At 41.6% G+C, this 19,430-nt stretch overlaps 1 protein-coding gene across 1 annotated transcript in view; it reads left to right on the top strand.

The window, feature by feature from the left end:
• mapk8ip1b (mitogen-activated protein kinase 8 interacting protein 1b) overlaps nt 1-19,430 on the top strand; it is a 118,781-nt gene that overhangs the window by 27,400 nt on the left and 71,951 nt on the right. The window contains exon 2 of the mRNA XM_031830478.1: nt 16,202-16,313. Coding sequence (XP_031686338.1) covers nt 16,202-16,313 — 112 coding nt within the window. The remainder of the gene's footprint in view (nt 1-16,201; nt 16,314-19,430) is intronic.

Below are 19,430 nucleotides of genomic sequence, written 5' to 3'. Positions count from 1 at the left end.
ACACTCAACGTCAACAAAACAAAGGAGATCATCGTGGACTTTAGGAAATAGCAGAGGAAGCGCCCCCCTATCCACATCGACAGGACAGTAGTGGAGAGGGTAGTAAGTTTTAAGTTCCTCGGCGTACACATCACGGACAAACTGAATTGGTCCACCCACACAGACCATGTGGTGAAGAAGGCGTAGCAGTGCCTCTTCAACCTCAGGAGGCTGAAGAAATTCGGCTTGTTTAAAGATGAACTTCTTGTTAAACCCACCACAGTGTCATATTTATAAAATGCTTTTCGGCGAAAGCATACCTAGCCCAGAACATAGCCCAGTTGACAAATTATTACAAACAGTAACCAGCCAAGCAGAAGCGTTACAAAACTCAGAAATAGATAGAAAATTAATCCCTTACCCTTGATGATCTTCATATGGTGTTGTCATGATGTTGCCATCTTTGAGTACATCTCGCTCTCTGCTTCTACAACCAGACTGCTGTGGGCAGTGAGGTCATAAATTCCTAAGGAAGACCCTGCCTCATGGACACACAGTTATAGAGAGTAGTTTAATGTAGACAAAGGAAATCCTTCCACCTCAAAGAACGTGAGGTACGAACAATTTTCATTTTCCAGAGAGAGTGTAAAAGATTGGTGAAGAATCCAGCTACGAACTGGTGCGTTTGTCACAACTTGGGAAGCTCAAGAGAGACGGTGTGGCCACATTATCATAGCGCTGTTTATATAATAGCCTCAGATACGAGGTTTACATCTAATTGTTGTATAAGATGAATGAGTGAGGATGATACTGTTTGAATAATGGTGGAATATGACTGTGGACTGTTAAATGAAGAAAAATACAATTCCCTTTTGATTTGAACTAAATCAGAGGACCGCCCCTGAGCCCAGTTAGGACCAGACATCCTGAGACAGCCCTCTTCTGCCATTCTGAATAAAAACCCACTTTGAGAAATGATCAAGAGACCATTTTTTTCTGCAGTAGGAGGGAGACTAAAGGTTGCAGACCTTTGCTGAATCTTTTAACCATACCACGTGGTTAAAACTCTTAGACTATCGATACTGACAGAATGAGAACAAGTCTTTGATACTAATTACTAGTCTGCAGCTAGGAATTTGGCATCATTGAACGCGAAGAACGACAACCGCCGAAACATCCATCCTATAACGAATGTCACTCTGAACAATTCTCTCTAACCACAACCGAGAGAGAGAGAGGGAGAGAGACGGACAATTCTGCAAAAGAAATTAACTTTTCACCAGCGATCAAGACGACACACTGAGCGGAAATATATATATTGATTGCAATTGTTCAAAAATGAGTGAGCGTTCGTGTGTAAGGATTATCATTTCAATTTTTATAATTATTAACTCTGTAGTGACTTCTCAGTCGACCCCCCACTCCCCTTTTGTCAAACAAGCCGCGATGCCGGTTTAGCCCACTAGGGCACATTCTATAATTTCACCATATTTACTGTTTGCATTTCTGTGAATTACTTAGTTAGTAATAAATAAACGATTTAAGACAATTGATGTATGGATGACTCACAGTCAAGACTGGATTCGTGCAGATAACCAACAATTTATGACGTTTGGAATGAGACTAACGTGAAGTAAAATAACTAAATCATTCATCGGAAGACTATTGATCAGATATGAAAATATCTGAAAGGTTATATTGGGAAATTATAACTTTGTAATCTGAATACTTTCCTTGGTGCCCCTATTTCCTAGTTAATTACAGTTACACGATTAATTACTTTGATCGCATTATACTAATTACAGGGAATCTTTGATAAAACTATGTCTTCAATTTAATGACAGTAAAGACACGACAGTGTTAATCAGAAGACATTCATTTACTCAATAAATGTTCCTTTTGTTCGATGAAGTCTCTTTATATCCAAAAACCTCCTTTTTGTTAGCGAGTTTTCTTCAGTACTCCACAGGCTCAAACTCAGTCAAAACAATCAGACAAAAAAATCCGCATTGACATCTGCTAACCATGTGCATGTGACAAATACAATTTGATTTGATTTGACCTCAACAAAAAATTGAGCAAGTTGAGATGACTAAAGTGCTTGGAGTAACCCTAGATGGTAAACTGTCATGGTCAAAACATATTGATGTAGTAGCAGCTAAGATGGGGAGAAGTCTGTCTATAATAAGCAATGCTCTGCCTTAACAACACTTATCAACAAGGCAGGTCCTACTGGCCCTTGTTTTGTCGCACATTGACTACTGTTCAGTTGTGCGGTCAGGAGCCACAAAAAGGACTTAGGAAAATTGCAATTGGCTCAGAACAGGGTAGCACGGCTGGCCTTTGGATGTACAGTACACAAAGAGCTAATATTAATAATATGCATGTCAATCTCTCCTGGCTGAAAGTGGAGGAGAGATTGACTTCATCACTACTTTTATTTATGAGAGGTATTGACATGTTGAATGCACCATGCTGTCTGTCTAAACTACTGGCACACATCTCGGACACCCATGCGTACCACGCAAGACATGCCACAAGAGGTTTGTTCACATTCCATGTCCAGAACAGACTATGGGAGGCACATAGTACTACATGGAGCCATGACTACATGGAACATATTCCACATCAAGTAACTGATGCAAGCAGTAAAACTAGATTAAAAAAAAACAGATAAATAACACCTTATGGAACAGCGGGGACTGTGAAGCAACACAAACATTGGCATATGTACATGTACACAACGTACATGCACATGGATTTAGTGACAAATGACAATGACAAAGCAAAAACAGGTTGTTAGAAATGTTTGCAAATACATTTAAAAAATAACTTTCATATCACAAGTATTCAGACCCTTTACTCACCACCTTGTTAATTAAAACACCTTAGGCAGCAGTTACAGCCTTTAGTCTTCTTGGATATGACGCTACAAGCTTGGCACACTTGTGTTTGGGGAGTTTCTCCCATTCTTCTCTGCAAATTCTCTCAAGCTCTGTCAGGTTGGATGGGGAGCACCGCTGTACAGTTAAAGTATTTTCAGGTCTCTCCAGAGATGTTCGATCGGGTTCAAGTCCGGGCTCTTGCTGGGCCACTCAAGGACTTGTCCCAAAGCCACTGTACTGTCTTGGCTGTGTGCTTAGGCTCGTTCTCCTGTTGGAAGGTGAACCTTCGCCCCAACCTGAGGTCCTGAGCAGGTTTTCATCAACAATCTCTCAGTACTTTGCTCCATTCATCTTTCCCTCAATTCTGACTAGTCTCCCAGTCCCTGCCACTGAAAAACATAAAATCAAATCAAATCAAATGTATTTATATAGCCCTTCGTACATCAGCTGATATCTCAAAGTGCTGTACAGAAACCCAGCCTAAAACCCCAAACAGCAAGCAATGCAGGTGTAGAAGCACGGTGGCTAGGAAAAACTCCCTAGAAAGGTCAAAACCTAGGAAGAAACCTAGAGAGGAACCAGGCTATGTGGGGTGGCCAGTCCTCTTCTGGCTGTGCCGGGTGGAGATTATAACAGAACATGGCCAAGATGTTCAAATGTTCATAAATGACCAGCATGGTCGTATAATAATAAGGCAGAACAGTTGAAACTGGAGCAGCAGCACGGTCAGATGGACTGGGGACAGCAAGGAGTCATCATGTCAGGTAGTCCTGGGGCATGGTCCTAGGGCTCAGGTCCTCCGAGAGAGAGAAAATAAGAGAGAATTAGAGAGAGCATATGTGGGGTGGCCAGTCCTCTTCTGGCTGTGCCGGGTGGAGATTATAACAGAACATGGCCAAGATGTTCAAATGTTCATAAATGACCAGCATGGTCGTATAATAATAAGGCAGAACAGTTGAAACTGGAGCAGCAGCACGGCCAGGTGGACTGGGGACAGCAAGGAGTCATCATGTCAGGTAATCCTGGGGCATGGTCCTAGGGCTCAGGTCCTCCGAGAGAGAGAAAGAAAGAGAGAATTAGAGAACGCACACTTAGATTCACACAGGACACCGAATAGGACAGGAGAAGTACTCCAGATATAACAAACTGACCCTAGCCCCCAGACACATAAACTACTGCAGCATAAATACTGGAGGCTGAGACAGGAGGGGTCAGGAGACACTGTGGACCCATCCGAGGACACCCCCGGACAGGGCCAAACAGGAAGGATATAACCCCACGCACTTTGCCAAAGCACAGCCCCCACACCACTAGAGGGATATCTTCAACCACCAACTTACCATCCTGAGACAGGGCCGAGTATAGCCCACAAAGATCTCCACCATGGCACAACCCAAGGGGGCGCCAACCCAGACAGGATGACCACATCAGTGAATCAACCCACTCAGGTGACGCACCCCTTCCAGGGACGGCATGAGAAAGCCCCAGTAAGCCAGTGACTCAGCCCCTGTAATAGGGTTAGAGGCAGAGAATCCCAGTGGAAAGAGGGGAACCGGCCAGGCAGAGACAGCAAGGGCGGTTCGTTGCTCCAGAGCCTTTCCGTTCACCTTTTCACTCCTGGGCCAGACTACACTCAATCATATGACCCACTGAAGAGATGAGTCTTCAGTAAAGACTTAAAGGTTGAGACCGAGTTTGCGTCTCTGACATGGGTAGGCAGACCGTTCCATAAAAATGGAGCTCTATAGGAGAAAGCCCTGCCTCCAGCTGTTTGCTTCGAAATTCTAGGGACAATCAGGAGGCCTGCGTCTTGTGACCGTAGCGTACGTGTAGGTATGTACGGCAGGACCAAATCAGAGAGATAGGTAGGAGCAAGCCCATGTAATGCTTTGTAGGTTAGCAGTAAAACCTTGAAATCAGCCCTTGCTTTGACAGGAAGCCAGTGTAGAGAGGCTAGCACTGGAGTAATATGATCAAATTTTTTGGTTCTAGTCAGGATTCTAGCAGCTGTATTTAGCACCAACTGAAGTTTATTTAGTGCTTTATCCGGGTAGCCAGAAAGTAGAGCATTGCAGTAGTCTAATCTAGAAGTGACAAAAGCATGGATTAATTTTTCTGCATCATTTTTGGACAGAAAGTTTCTGATTTTTGCAATGTTACGTAGATGGAAAAAAGCTGTCCTTGAAATGGTCTTGATATGTTCTTCAAAAGAGAGATCAGGGTCCAGAGTAATGCCGAGGTCCTTCACAGTTTTATTTGAGACGACTGTACAACCATTAAGATTAATTGTCAGATTCAACAGAAGATCTCTTTGTTTCTTGGGACCTAGAACAAGCATCTCTGTTTTGTCCGAGTTTAAAAGTAGAAAGTTTGCAGCCATCCACTTCCTTATGTCTGAAACACATGCTTCTAGCAAGGGCAATTTTGGGGCTTCACCATGTTTCATTGAAATGTACAGCTGTGTGTCATCCGCATAGCAGTGAAAGTTACCATTATGTTTTCGAATAACATCCCCAAGAGGTAAAATATATAGTGAAAACAATAGTGGTCCTAAAACGGAACCTTGAGGAACACCGAAATTTACAGTTGATTTGTCAGAGGACAAACCATTCACAGAGACAAACTGATATCTTTCCGACAGATAAGATCTAAACCAGGCCAGAACTTGTCCGTGTAGACCAATTTGGGTTTCCAATCTCTCCAAAAGAATGTGGTGATCGATGGTATCAAAAGCAGCACTAAGGTCTAGGAGCACGAGGACAGATGCAGAGCCTCGGTCCGATGCCATTAAAATGTAATTTACCACCTTCACAAGTGCCGTCTCAGTGCTATGATGGGGTCTAAAACCAGACTGAAGCATTTCGTATACATTGTTTGTCTTCAGGAAGGCAGTAAGTTGCTGCGCAACAGCCTTTTCTAAAATTTTTGAGAGGAATGGAAGATTCGATATAGGCCGATAGTTTTTTATATTTTCTGGATCAAGGTTTGGCTTTTTCAAGAGAGGCTTTATTACTGCCACTTTTAGTGAGTTTGGTACACATCTGGTGAATAGAGAGCCGTTTATTATGTTCAACATAGGAGGGCCAAGCACAGGAAGCAGCTCTTTCAGTAGTTTAGTTGGAATAGGGTCCAGTATGCAGCTTGAAGGTTTAGAGGCCATGATTATTTTCATCATTGTGTCAAGAGATATATTACTAAAATATGAGCGTCTCTCTTGATCCTAGGTCCTGGGAGAGTTGTGCAGACTCAGGACAACTGAGCTTTGAAGGAATACGCAGATTTAAAGAGGAGTCCGTAATTTGCTTTCTAATAATCATCATCTTTTCCTCAAAGAAGTTCATGAATTTATCACTGCTAAAGGGAAAGTCATCCTCTCTTGGGGAATGCTGCTTTTTAGTTAGCTTTGCGACAGTATCAAAAAGGAATTTCGGATTGTTCTTATTTTCCTCAATTAAGTTAGAAAAATAGGATGATCGAGCAGCAGTAAGGGCTCTTCGGTACTGCACGGTACTGTCTTTCCAAGCTAGTCGGAAGACTTCCAGTTTGGTGTGGCGCCATTTCCGTTTCTGGAAGCTTGCTTCAGAGCTTGGGTATTTTCTGTGTACCAGGGAGCTAGTTTCTTATGAGAAATGTTTTAAGGGTGCAACTGCATCTAGGGTATTGAGTTCCTCAGTTAGGTGGTTAACTGATTTTTGTCCTCTGGCGTCCTTGGGTAGACAGAGGGAATCTGGAAGGACATCAAGGAATCTTTGTGTAGTCTGTGAATTTATATTACGACTTTTGATGTTCCTTGGTTGGGGTCTGAGCAGATTATTTGTTGCAATTGCAAACGTAATAAAATGGTGGTCCGAAAGTCCAGGATTATGAGGAAAAACATTAAGATCCACAACATTTATTCCATGGGACAAAACTAGGTCCAGCGTATGACTGTGACAGCCAAAAGCAAGATGCTGCCACCACCATGCTTCACCGTAGGGAAGGTAGGGATGGTGCCAGGTTTCCTCCAGACGTGACGCTTGGCATTCAGGCCAAAGAGTTCAATCTTGGTTTCGTCAGACCAGAGAATACTGGTTCACATGGTCTAAGAGTCATTTAGGTGCCCTTTGGCAAACTCCAAGCAGGCTCTCATGTGCCTTTGACTGAGGAGTGGCTTCTGTCTGGCCACTCTACCATAAAGGCCTGATTGGTGGAGTGCTGCAGAAATGGTTGTCCTTCTGGAAGGTATTCCCATCTCCACAGAGGAACTCTAGAGCTCTGTCAGAGTGACCATCGGGTTCTTGGTCACTTCCCTGACCAAGGCCCTTCTCCCCCGATTGCTCAGTTTAGCCGTGCGGCCAGCTCTAGGAAGTCTTGCTGGTTCCAAACTTCTTCAATTTAAAAACTGTGTTCTTGGAGTCCTTCAATGCTGCCGAAATTGTTTGGTGCGCTTCCCCAGATCTGTGCCATGACACGATCCTATCTTGGCGCTTTATGGACAATTCCTTCGACCAGATGGTATGGTTTTTGCTCTGACATGCACTGTCAATCATGGGACCTTATATAGACAGGTTTGTGCCAAATCATGTTCAACTCCAATCAAGTTGTATAAACATCGCAAGGATGATCAATGGAAACAGGATGCAGCTGAGCTCAATTTCGAGTCTCAGAGCAAAGGGTCTGAATAATTATATAAATAAGGTAGTTTTATTTTTTAAGACATTTGCAAACATTTTTTAAAACCTGTTTTCACTTCATCATTGTGGGGTATTGTGTGTAGATTACTGAGGATGATCATTTAAAAAATTAATTTTAGAATAAAGGCTGTAACATAACAAAATGTGGGAAAAGTCAAGGGGTTTGAATACTGTCCTAAGGCACTGTATATCATCCTCAGTTCTTATGGTTGTCTTGTTATTGTCATTATCGTATTGTTTGTACTTCAACATATTTCAGTGACTGCCATGAACGCATTAATGAATCAATTATACAATCATATAATCAATTTGACTTGTTTTGTTTTTACCAATCCAACTACATAGCAACATAATGGTAATCCATTTCTTTGAATGGTAAATCTCTATTGATAAACTGGGCGAATCAAGATTTACCGAGCTTATTCCCATGAAATCAATAAGAGTGTCCATGCATTTAGTTATTGAGCTTGTTTTGGCTGATTTCAAAGTGATACAGATGACAAAACAACCGTTTTCCCTTCCATTTGGGACTTATTTTATTGTACTGATTAACAACATTTGCATAGAACCCTTGATAAATAGTTCATAAACTATTGTAAAGGATGAATTGTATGAAGAATTATTCATGAAAATATGTGACCCACCACCAGGATTCGGTCCATTGTAACAAAATGAAAAATAAAAATAAAAAAGTTTTATAATTTTTTTAACATTTGATAAAAGTACTACAAAATGGTATATCGTACAAACATGTTACCCCACTTTTGAGAAAATGGACCTTGAATGTTTTGGTACATCTACTGGAGAGCTCTTCTTTGTCTACATCCATTCAGCATCGTTCACACCCAACCCTATAAGGATCCACATGTGAGCCCATGTGCTAAACAGAGTGAGTAGTGTAGTAAACAACTAAAGAGTTCAAGACTAAAACTAGTAGCTTACGATAAGGGAAAACTCCAGGTAAAAATACACTTTATCTAGTCCTTGGCCTATATCCTAATCTGACTGTGGTGCAGGTCATGTTGTTCTTCACATTACAGTCTCTGCTATACATACACTATATCAAATAAAATCTAAGTTCATTTGCCACATATACAGGATACAGAAGGTGTTAATGGTACATAGAAATGGTTACTTGCATATTTGCATAGTAGCAATATCAAAAACAGAAAGGGTCCAGATAAAATATTTTATAATGATTAGATGGCGCTTACCCAGACACTGTCTAAATTGATGGGTCATGTGAAAGAAATTCAATAACCATCCAGATTGTCAGATACGTCAATAGCGCCTGCTAAAGTCAAGGGATACATTTTGTTGATAAAAGTAGCAAAACTTTTGTAGTTCTCGATGGCTAACATTATATCTTTAAAAAAGCCATGGTAGAAAGGATTATCAACCCTTACTAAGCAGCTCACATTATAAACAGAACCATGCTAAATGGCAGACCAATCCAAACTCATCTCCAGGCATGTCGAGTCCACCCATTTTCTCAGCCAATCATGGCTAGCGTGAAGGTTCCATTGCTTTTTCCATGTCTAAACCAACTATGTTCCTTAACTTCTTAAGGTATAGGGGGCAGCATTTTCACTTTTGGATAAATAGCGTGCCCAATTTCAACTTCCTGCTACTCATGCCAGGAATATAAGATATGCATGCTATTAGTAGATTTGGATGGAAACACTCTGACATTACTAAAACTGTTTGAATCATGTCTGTGAGTATAACAGAACTTATGTAGCAGGGAAAACCCAGAGGACTAACCGTTCAGAATATAATTTTTTGGTCTCTGTCTGTTCACTGACTTCTCATTGGCAAATTATATTTCTTAGGAACCTGTTTTCAGTTCCTACCGCTTCCACTGGATGTCACCAGTCTTTAGAATTTGGTTGAGGTTATTCATTTGTGCAATGAAGAAGTAGGCCATCTAGGAACTGGGTAACACTGTTGAGAATGCGCAAGACGTGAAAAGTAGCATGGTTTGTTGTCTTCCTGTATTGAACACAGATAGACCCGTCTACAATTTGATTGATTATTAACGTTTAACCTCTAGTGACACCCCATCCCGTGAACGGGACCGTTGTCATCATCTGACACAAATTAGCATAACGCAACGGACATAAATATTCCTAGAAAATATTCCTATTCATGAAAATCACAAATGAAATATATTGAGACACAGTCTAGCCTTTTGTTAATCACCCTGTCATCTCAGATTTTCAAAATATGCTTTACAGCCAAAGCTAGACAAGCACTTGTGTAAGTTTATCGATAGCCTAGCATAGCATTTTGTCCAGCTAGCAGCAGGTAAATTGGTCACGGAAATCAGAAAAGCAATCAAATTAAATCGTTTACCTTTGATGAGCTTTGGATATTTTCAGTCACGAGACTCCCAGTTAGATAGCAAATGTTCCTTTTTTCCCAAAATATTATTTTTGTAGGCGAAATAACCCCATGTGATCTTCACGTTTGGCTGAGAAATCACCCGGAAATTGCAGTCACGAAAACGGCAAAAAATATTCCAAATTAGCTCCATAATAACGACAGAAACATGGCAAACGTTGTTTATAATCAATCCTCAAGGTGTTTTTCAAATACATATTCGATAATATATTAACCGGGACTGGTGGCTTCTTAGTAGGAGAGAAAGAAACAATGGCCGCATTTGTCCTTTACGCACCAAACACTATGAGAGACTTCAGCTGACGACTAACGCAATGTTAACGTTCAGGTTCATTTTTCAGAATAAAAGCCTAAAATTATGTATTGTGACACTAGACACATTAGGGAAGCCATAGAAAAAGTAATCTGGTTGATAGCCCATTCACTGCTCAATAGGGACGCATAGGAACGCAGAGCCTTCTAAATAAGAGTCCCTTCCTGTTTGGATTTTTCTCAGGCTTTCGCCTGCAACATCAGTTCTGTGAAACTCACAGAAAATATTTTTACAGTTTTGGAAACTTTAAAGTGTTTTCTGTCCTAAGCTGTCAATTATATGCATATTCTAGCATCTTGTCCTGAGAAAATATCCCGTTTACTACGGGAACGTTATTTTTCCAAAAATGACAATACTGCCCCCTAGTCACTGCCCCCTAGTCATTAGTTTGAAATATTTTGGCAAAGTTTATAGAAAACTTGTAAAATATTTTGTAGTGACGTTGCATTTTTTGGAAGCTGTATTTTTCGAACAAAAGGACCAATTGTGATGTTAAAAAGGACCAATTGTGATGTTAATGGTACATATTGGAGTGCCAACAAAAGAAGCTCGTCAAAGGTAATGAATGTTTTATATTTTATTTCTACGTTTTGTGTACCCCCTGCAGGGTTGAAATATGCTACCCTCTTTGTTTGCTATAGTGCTATCATCAGATGATAGCTTCTTATGCTTTCACCGAAAAGCCTTTTAAAAATCTGACATGGATTCACAACGAGTGTAGCTTTAATTGAGTATCTTACATGTGTGATTTAATGAAAGTTAGATTTTTATATAATTTTTAAATGATTTTTGATTTAAAAAAAAGTTATTGTGGCGTGCGACATCAAATCTCAAATCAAATCAAATTTTATTTGTCACATACACATGGCTAGCAGATGTTAATGCGAGTGTAGCGAAATGCTTGTGCTTCTAGTTCCGACAATGCAGTAATAACCAACAAGTAATCTAACTAACAATTCCCCCCCCAAAAACGACTGTCTTATACACAGTGTAAGGGGATAAAGAATATGTACATAAAGATATATGAATGAGTGATGGTACAGAGCAGCATAGGCAAGATACAGTAGATGGTATCGAGTACAGTATATACATATGAGATGAGTATGTAAACAAAGTGGCATAGCTAAAGTGGCTAGTGATACATGTATTACATAAGGATGCAGTAGATGATATAGAGTACAGTATATACGTATACATATGAGATGAATAATGTAGTGTATGTAAACATTATATTAGGTAGCATTGTTTAAAGTGGCTAGTGATATATTTTACATCATTTCCCATCAATTCCCATTATTAAAGTGGCTGGAGTTGAGTCAGTGTGTTGGCAGCAGCCACTCAATGTTAGTGGTGGCTGTTTAACAGTCTGATGGCCTTGAGATAGAAGCTGTTTTTCAGTCTCTCGGTCCCAGCTTTGTTGCACCTGTACTGACCTCGCCTTCTGGATGATAGCGGGGTGAACAGGCAGTGGCTCAGGTGGTTGTTGTCCTTGATGATCTTTATGGCCTTCCTGTAACATCGGGTGGTGTAGGTGTCCTGGAGGGCAGGTAGTTTGCCCCCGGTGATGCGTTGTGCAGACCTCACTACCCTCTGGAGAGCCTTACGGTTGTGGGTGGAGCAGTTGCTGTACCAGGCGGTGATACAGCCCACCAGGATGCTCTCGATTGTGCATCTGTAGAAGTTTGTGAGTGCTTTTGGTGACAAGCCAAATTTCTTCAGCCTCCTGAGGTTGAAGAGGCGCTGCTGCGCCTTCTTCACGATGCTGTCTGTGTGAGTGGACCAATTCAGTTTGTCTGTGATGTGTATGCCGAGGAACTTAAAACTTACTACCCTCTCCACTACTGTTCCATCGATGTGGATAGGGGGGTGTTCCCTCTGCTGTTTCCTGAAGTCCACAATCATCTCCTTAGTTTTGTTGACGTTGAGTGTGAGGTTATTTTCCTGACACCACACTCTGAGGGCCCTCACCTCCTCCCTGTAGGCCATCTCGTCGTTGTTGGTAATCAAGCCTACCACCGTTGTGTCGTCCGCAAACTTGATGATTGAGTTGGAGGCGTGCGTGGCCACGCAGTCATGGGTGAACAGAGAGTAGAGGAGAGGGCTCAGAACGCACCCTTGTGGGGCCCCATTGTTGAGGATCAGCGGGGTGGAGATGTTGTTGCCTACCCTCACCACCTGGGGGCGGCCCGTCAGGAAGTCCAGTACCCAGTTGCACAGGGCGGGGTCGAGACCCAGGGTCTCGAGCTTGATGACGAGCTTGGAGGGTACTATGGTGTTGAATGCCGAGCTGTAGTCGATGAACAGCATTCTCACATAGGTATTCCTCTTGTCCAGATGGGTTAGGGCAGTGTGCAGTGTGGTTGAGATTGCATCGTCTGTGGACCTATTTGGGCGGTAAGCAAATTGGAGTGGGTCTAGGGTGTCAGGTAGGGTGGAGGTGATATGGTCCTTGACTAGTCTCTCAAAGCACTTCATGATGACAGGTAGTCATTTAGCTCAGTTACCTTAGCTTTCCTGGGAACAGGAACAATGGTGGCCCTCTTGAAGCATGTGGGAACAGCAGACTGGTATAGGGATTGATTGAATATGTCCGTGAACACACTGGCCAGCTGGTCTGCGCATGCTCTGAGGGCGCGGCTGGGGATGCCGTCTGGGCCTGCAGCCTTGTGAGGGTTAACACGTTTAAATGTTTTACTCACCTCGGCTGCAGTGAAGGAGAGTCCGCATGTTTTCGTTGCAGGCCGTGTCAGTGGCACTGTATTGTCCTCAAAGCGGGCAAAAAAGTTATTTAGTCTGCCTGGGAGCAAGACATCCTGGTCCGTGACTGGACTGGTTTTCTTCTTGTAGTCCGTGATTGACTGTAGACCCTGCCACATACCTCTTGTGTCTGAGCCGTTGAATTGAGATTCTACTTTGTCTCTATACTGACGCTTAGCTTGTTTGATAGCCTTGCGGAGGGAATAGCTGCACTGTTTGTATTCGGTCATGTTACCAGTCACCTTGCCCTGATTAAAAGCAGTGGTTCGCGCTTTCAGTTTCACACGAATGCTGCCATCAATCCACGGTTTCTGGTTAGGGAATGTTTTAATCGTTGCTATGGGAACGACATATTCAACACACGTTCTAATGAACTCGCACACCGAATCAGCGTATTCGTCAATGTTGTTATCTGACGCAATACGAAACATATCCCAGTCCACGTGATGGAAGCAGTCTTGGAGTGTGGAATCAGCGTGGGAGCTTCTTGTTTTAGTTTCTGTCTGTAGGCAAGGATCAGCAAAATGGAGTCGTGGTCAGCTTTTCTGAAAGGAGGGCGGGGCAGGGCCTTATATGCGTCGCGGAAGTTAGAGTAACAATGATCCAAGGTTTTTTCAGCCCTGGTTGCGCAATCGATATGCAATCGACAATTTAGGGAGTCTTGTTTTCAGATTAGCCTTGTTAAAATCCCAGCTACAATGAATGCAGCCTCAGGATGTATGGATTCCAGTTTGCAAAGAGTTAAATAAAGTTTGTTCAGAGCCATCGATGTGTCTGCTTGGGGGGGAATATATACGGCTGTGATTATAATTGAAGAGAATTCTCTTGGTAGATAATGCGGTCGACATTTGATTGTGAGGAATTCTAAATCAGGTGAACAGAAGGATTTGAGTTCTTGTACGTTTCTGTGATCACACCACGTCTCGTTAGCCATAAGGCATACGCCCCCGCCCCTCTTCTTACCAGAAAGATGTTTGTTTCTGCGTGGAGAAACCCGCTGGCTGCACCGCCTCCAATAGCGTCTCTCCAGTGAGCCATGTTTCCGTGAAGCAAAGAACGTTACAGTCTCTGATGTCCCTCTGGAATGCTACCCTTGCTCGGATTTCATCAACCTTGTTGTCAAGAGACTGGACATTGGCGAGAAGAATGCTAGGGAGTGGTGCACGATGTGCCCGTCTCCGGAGTCTGACCAGAAGACCGCCTCGTTTCCCTCTTTTACGGAGTCGTTTTTTTGGGTCGCCGGCTGGGATCCAATTCCGTTGTCCTGGTTGAAAGGCAGAACACAGGATCCGCTTCGTGAAAATCATATTCTTGGTCGTACTGATGGTGAGTTGACGCTGATCTTATATTCAGTAGTTCTTCTCGACTGTATGTAATGAAACCTAAGATGACCTGGGGTACTAATGTACATACGCCTAGCTTCCTGAAACGGGTCACATATGATTCAGTCTTATGGAGCAAAATTTGAAATTGTGTTTTTTACTTTTGGATAAAAGAAAAGACACAGAGCTACAAAATGGTATACCATACACTGCATCTGAGGAACAATGGGAAAGTAATTATGGAATACCCATTTTACCTTTTTCCTTAAAAAATGGCTCTAAATACCTTTCTGCTTGTAAGCATGTCAGTGGCTGTTCTAGTGTTAATCAGTAATTACGCCATTCATGAGGCAAGAGTGGGAGTACCCTGAGTCACTTTACTGAGGAAATAGATAATCTTTGGGAGAGACGTGAGATAGAGACTGAAAGAATCAAGTTTTAGTGGCAATCAACTCTGAAATCAGCATATTTTGCTTTATGGTTTGCATATTATCGGAAACATAGTACCAGCGTAGTGAATTGATGATAGCTTTAGCTGTAAGCTAAACAGAAAAGTTAACCTACAAAGCTGGTAGCTACCAGTATCTTCTTGCATTGTAAAGTGTTCTAGCATGTATGGACATTGTTTTTTGCGAACAGTCATTAACAGTTTAAACATTTCTACATGCCTTATTATTCAAGTGTGTTAACTTCTGTGCAACATGAGTGGAAGCTAACATGATGCAGCCCAGACTCAGTGCTTTCGCGCTATAAGGGGGACATTTGCTTCGCAGATAGACAGAGTTGATTTTTGAGACGCATTAGACAGAAATGTTCTAGTATAAAAAAAGTACAGAAGGTTCGGAATACCCTGCAAAACTAAAACACACAATGAATAAGTAGTGAAAAACTTGTGTTGCTAATGTCTATGACCTAATAATTTGGTGCATAAAGCATAGGCTGCTGATGACGATGGTGCTGTGAGTGTCGTCAGACATATTTTTAAGTCAATCCACATGATTGGGAAGTTATTTTGGAATAATTGGATAATTCGTTTAGATGATTATGGTATGCACACGTGACAATTAGTTCACACATGATGTGAGAATGTGCTATATCGCCCTATTGAGGTGGGATGATCAAAATGCAGAGTAGAAAAGAACTCAAACAAAATGCAAGGCCCTATGCATGGTGCATGAGTCGGCAAAAGTTTTTGTTTTTTTTGCACAATATAGACGGTCAACACAGTCAACACAAATTCTCCCAAACTCACTGTGCATATTTTCCACAGACTAGTTGCCTAAATGTTTCACAAGTGTCCTGAGTTACAGTATGTTTGATTATAAGAATGGGAATAAACACGAGTTTACTGGATATCCACATCCAAGCAAAATATTATTTCGTATTGTATGATGTCATATACATTTTTTTTACTATATTAAAAATGTAATATGTATGTAAAATATGTAAATGTCATCAACATTATGTATGTAAAATGTAATCAACATCTTGTTGATTGTATATATGCCCCATTCACAATGTTGCATTATAGTGCCCAAAATTAACTGTGTAAAAGTGTGTGTTATTTAGTTTCTAACCATTGTTAGAAACTAAATAACACACACTTTTACGCAGTTAATTACGCAGTCCCATACTTAGAAAAAGTCACAAAGTCAGAACAATCTGGTTTCTTTGCCAACAGTAATATATTTTAAAAGGGCCAGTTAGATTGATCAGACAGATTGTACAGACTTTGAGGGGAAAATATATTGTGCTTTGGAGGGTTCAGACAGTTTAACATTTCCTTTCCCTGTGTCTGCTCACTTTGTCCCACCCCCTTACCAATCTCCCTCCACTCTCCTTCTCTTCCCCCCCCCCTCCACCCCCCAGGTTGACCCATGGCATCAGCCTGAATGAGTTTGAGGATGAGGACTTGTCTGAGATCACTGAGATCACAGATGAGTGTGGGATGAGTCTCAACTGCAATGGCCTGGAGATTAAGGTAAAGTAGCGCTTCAAACCTGCAGATGCTTTATGACAGTCGCACACACACACACACACACACACACACACACACACACACACACACACACACACACACACACACACACACACACACACACACACACACACACACACACACACACACACACACACAATGGTCTGAAGATTAAGTTAGAACACCACTAAAATAGCAGGCAATTATTACCAAATATTGCCACCTATTTCTAAGATAAGCAGAACAGCGATACATGTACAATGCCAAGAAAAAGTATGTGCACCACTGAACAATTTTGTTGCATTACAGTCTTAAATGTTGAACATATTTAGAACATTTTAATAAATTATGAAATGTAAAGAAAGCTACACAAGCCCTGAAGCCCAAGGCAACAAAAAAAACATAGGTGAGGTGGCACATGTTTGAGTACCAAGATTAGAAAATCATACCACGTGGAACATTGGCTGCATGGCTGGAAATGGTTCAACTCTGAAACTATCGATCCCTACAGAAAATGAGCAAATCTTAGATACGAAGTACTAGTCTGCAGCTAGAAATTACATAAACCGAGGACGACTCTGAAACATTCATTCTATGAGCACATTTCCTAATGGTACTCTGAAGTATCCAATCTAACCATGAAAAACTGATCTTCAGGGAAAAAGAGAAAGAGAGAGATGGAGACTCGGATGAACTCTCCAGCAGACGGACCGGATTCCAACAGGGAAGACAACAATGACATACACCATAAATATGTACTTGCAATTATTCTCGAATGAGCGTCCGTTCATGTGCGAAGGATTGGATGATTTATAGTAAAGGCTGGGTTCGTGCAGATAACCAACAATTTATGACGTTCAGATGAGACTGACGTGAGGTAAAGAATAATCACTAATAATCATTAGTTTAATTACATAATAATTAGAGAACTGATTTGATAAAATAAGTCTTCACCTTTAATGATGTCAAAGACACGACACCTCTGTATTTGAGCTTCTTGGAATAGAAACACCATAATATAAATCACGTCAAAATATCTTAAATAAATTATAATTAATAAAGGCCAGCATAAGGTTCTTTTCAAGGCTGTAATTCAACGGACTGTCACCGAGGGCAAGCGCAATGATGATATCACCAAAAGAGAACACAGATTATTGGTGCGTAAAAACAGGGATTGGACAAATCTTCTTAGCAATATCAGACTGGGTTTGCACAAGGCATGAAGACTTCGCTTGGCTTCAAATGCCCTGATTGATAAATATGCAACTATGTAGCGTGACACTTTTGTTTACCAAAGACCCAACAATTAGACAATATTTAAAATTATTCCCACTAATAAAAACAGCTCCACGCAACGTTATTGTCCCAAAAATGTTTTGGGTCCAGTAGGTGGCTTTTGACTAGCTATGTCCCCACAGTGACTGTATGTACATACCCCAACCAGAAGCCATGGATTACAGGCAACATCCGCACTGAGCTAAAGGGTAGGAGCGGGACTCTAACCCGAAAAATTCTAAGAAATCCGCGATACCCTCCGATGAACCATCAAACAGGCAAAGCGTCAATACAGGATTGAATTGTACTACGCTGGCTCTGACACACGTCTGACACACTTCTACTCTCTTCGAGGCAAGGAACACTGAAACATGCATGAGAGCACCAGCTGTTCTGGAGGACTGTGTGATCACGCTCTCCGTAGCCGATGAGTAAGACTTTTAAACAGGTCAACATTCACAAGGCCGCAGGGCCAGACGGGATACCAGGACATGTACTCCGAGCATATGCTGACCAACTGGCAAGCATCTTCACTGACATTTTTAACCAGCTGAGACTGAGTCTGTAATGCCAACATGTTGTTTCAAGCAGACCACCAAAGTATTCTTGGGCACAGGGACTAAGGTAACCTGCCTTAATGACTACTGACCCATAGCACTCACGTCTGTAGCCATGAAGTGCTCTGAAATGGGTCATGGCTCACAACAATACCAGATGATACAATCTTTATTGCACTTAACACTGCCCTTTCCCCCCTGAACAAAAGGAATGCCTATGTGAGAATGCTATTCATTGACTATAGCTCAGCATTCAACACCATAGTGCCCTCAAAGCTCATCACTAAGCTGGGACTAAACACTGGGACTAAACACTTCCCTCTGCAACTGGATCCTGGACTTCCTGAAGGGCTGCCTCCTTGTAGTAAGGGTAGGGAACAACACATCCACCACGCTGATCCTCAACCACCTTCAGGGGTGCTTTCTCAGTCCCCTCCTGTACTCCCTGTTCACTCATGACTGCATGGCCAGGCATGATTCCAAAACCATCATCAAGTTTGCCAATGACACAACAGTGATTTTTTTACATGTAAATATGAACTTTATCAAACAAAACATGCATGTATTGTGTAACATGAAGTCCTATGAGTGTCATCTGATGAAGATATTTCAAGGTTAGTGATTCATTTTATCTTTATTTATGCTTTTTGTGAATGCTATATTTGGCTGGGAAAATGGCTGTGCTTATTGTGGTTTGGTGGAGACCTAACATAATCATTTGAAGTGCTTTGAAATCGGACCCTTTGGTGGGATTAACAACGAGAATAGCTTTAAAATTATATAAAACACATGTATGTTTTAGGAATTGTAATTATAAGATTTCTGTGGTTTGAATTTGGCACCCTCTATTTTCACTGATAGCTGTCATATCGATCCCGGTATTTGGATTGCAGCCATAACAAGTTAACCTCTATTTGTGAATTTATGAAACCTGTGCCGGTGGAAAAATATTTCGATGTGGGGGCGCGCCGTCCACAAACAATCGCATGGTATGCTTTCGCTGTGAAGCCTACTGTAAATCGGACAGTGCAGATTAACAAGAATTTAAGATTAACAGATTAGATTAACAAGAATTTAAGCTTTTAACTTCTTGGTGACAGGGGGCAGTATTGAGTAGCTTGGATGAATAAGGTGCCCAGAGTAAACTGCCTGCTACTCTGTCCCAGATGCTAATATATGCATATTATGAGACGTATAGAAATGGATAGAAACCACTCTGAAGTTTCTAAAACTGTTTGAATGATGTCTGTGAGTATAATAGAACTCATATGGCAGGCGAAAACCTGAG

Source organism: Oncorhynchus kisutch, linkage group LG8 (assembly GCF_002021735.2).
Source record: "Oncorhynchus kisutch isolate 150728-3 linkage group LG8, Okis_V2, whole genome shotgun sequence".
NCBI lineage: Eukaryota > Metazoa > Chordata > Actinopteri > Salmoniformes > Salmonidae > Oncorhynchus > Oncorhynchus kisutch.
This window is presented reverse-complemented; position numbering and strand designations above follow the sequence as displayed.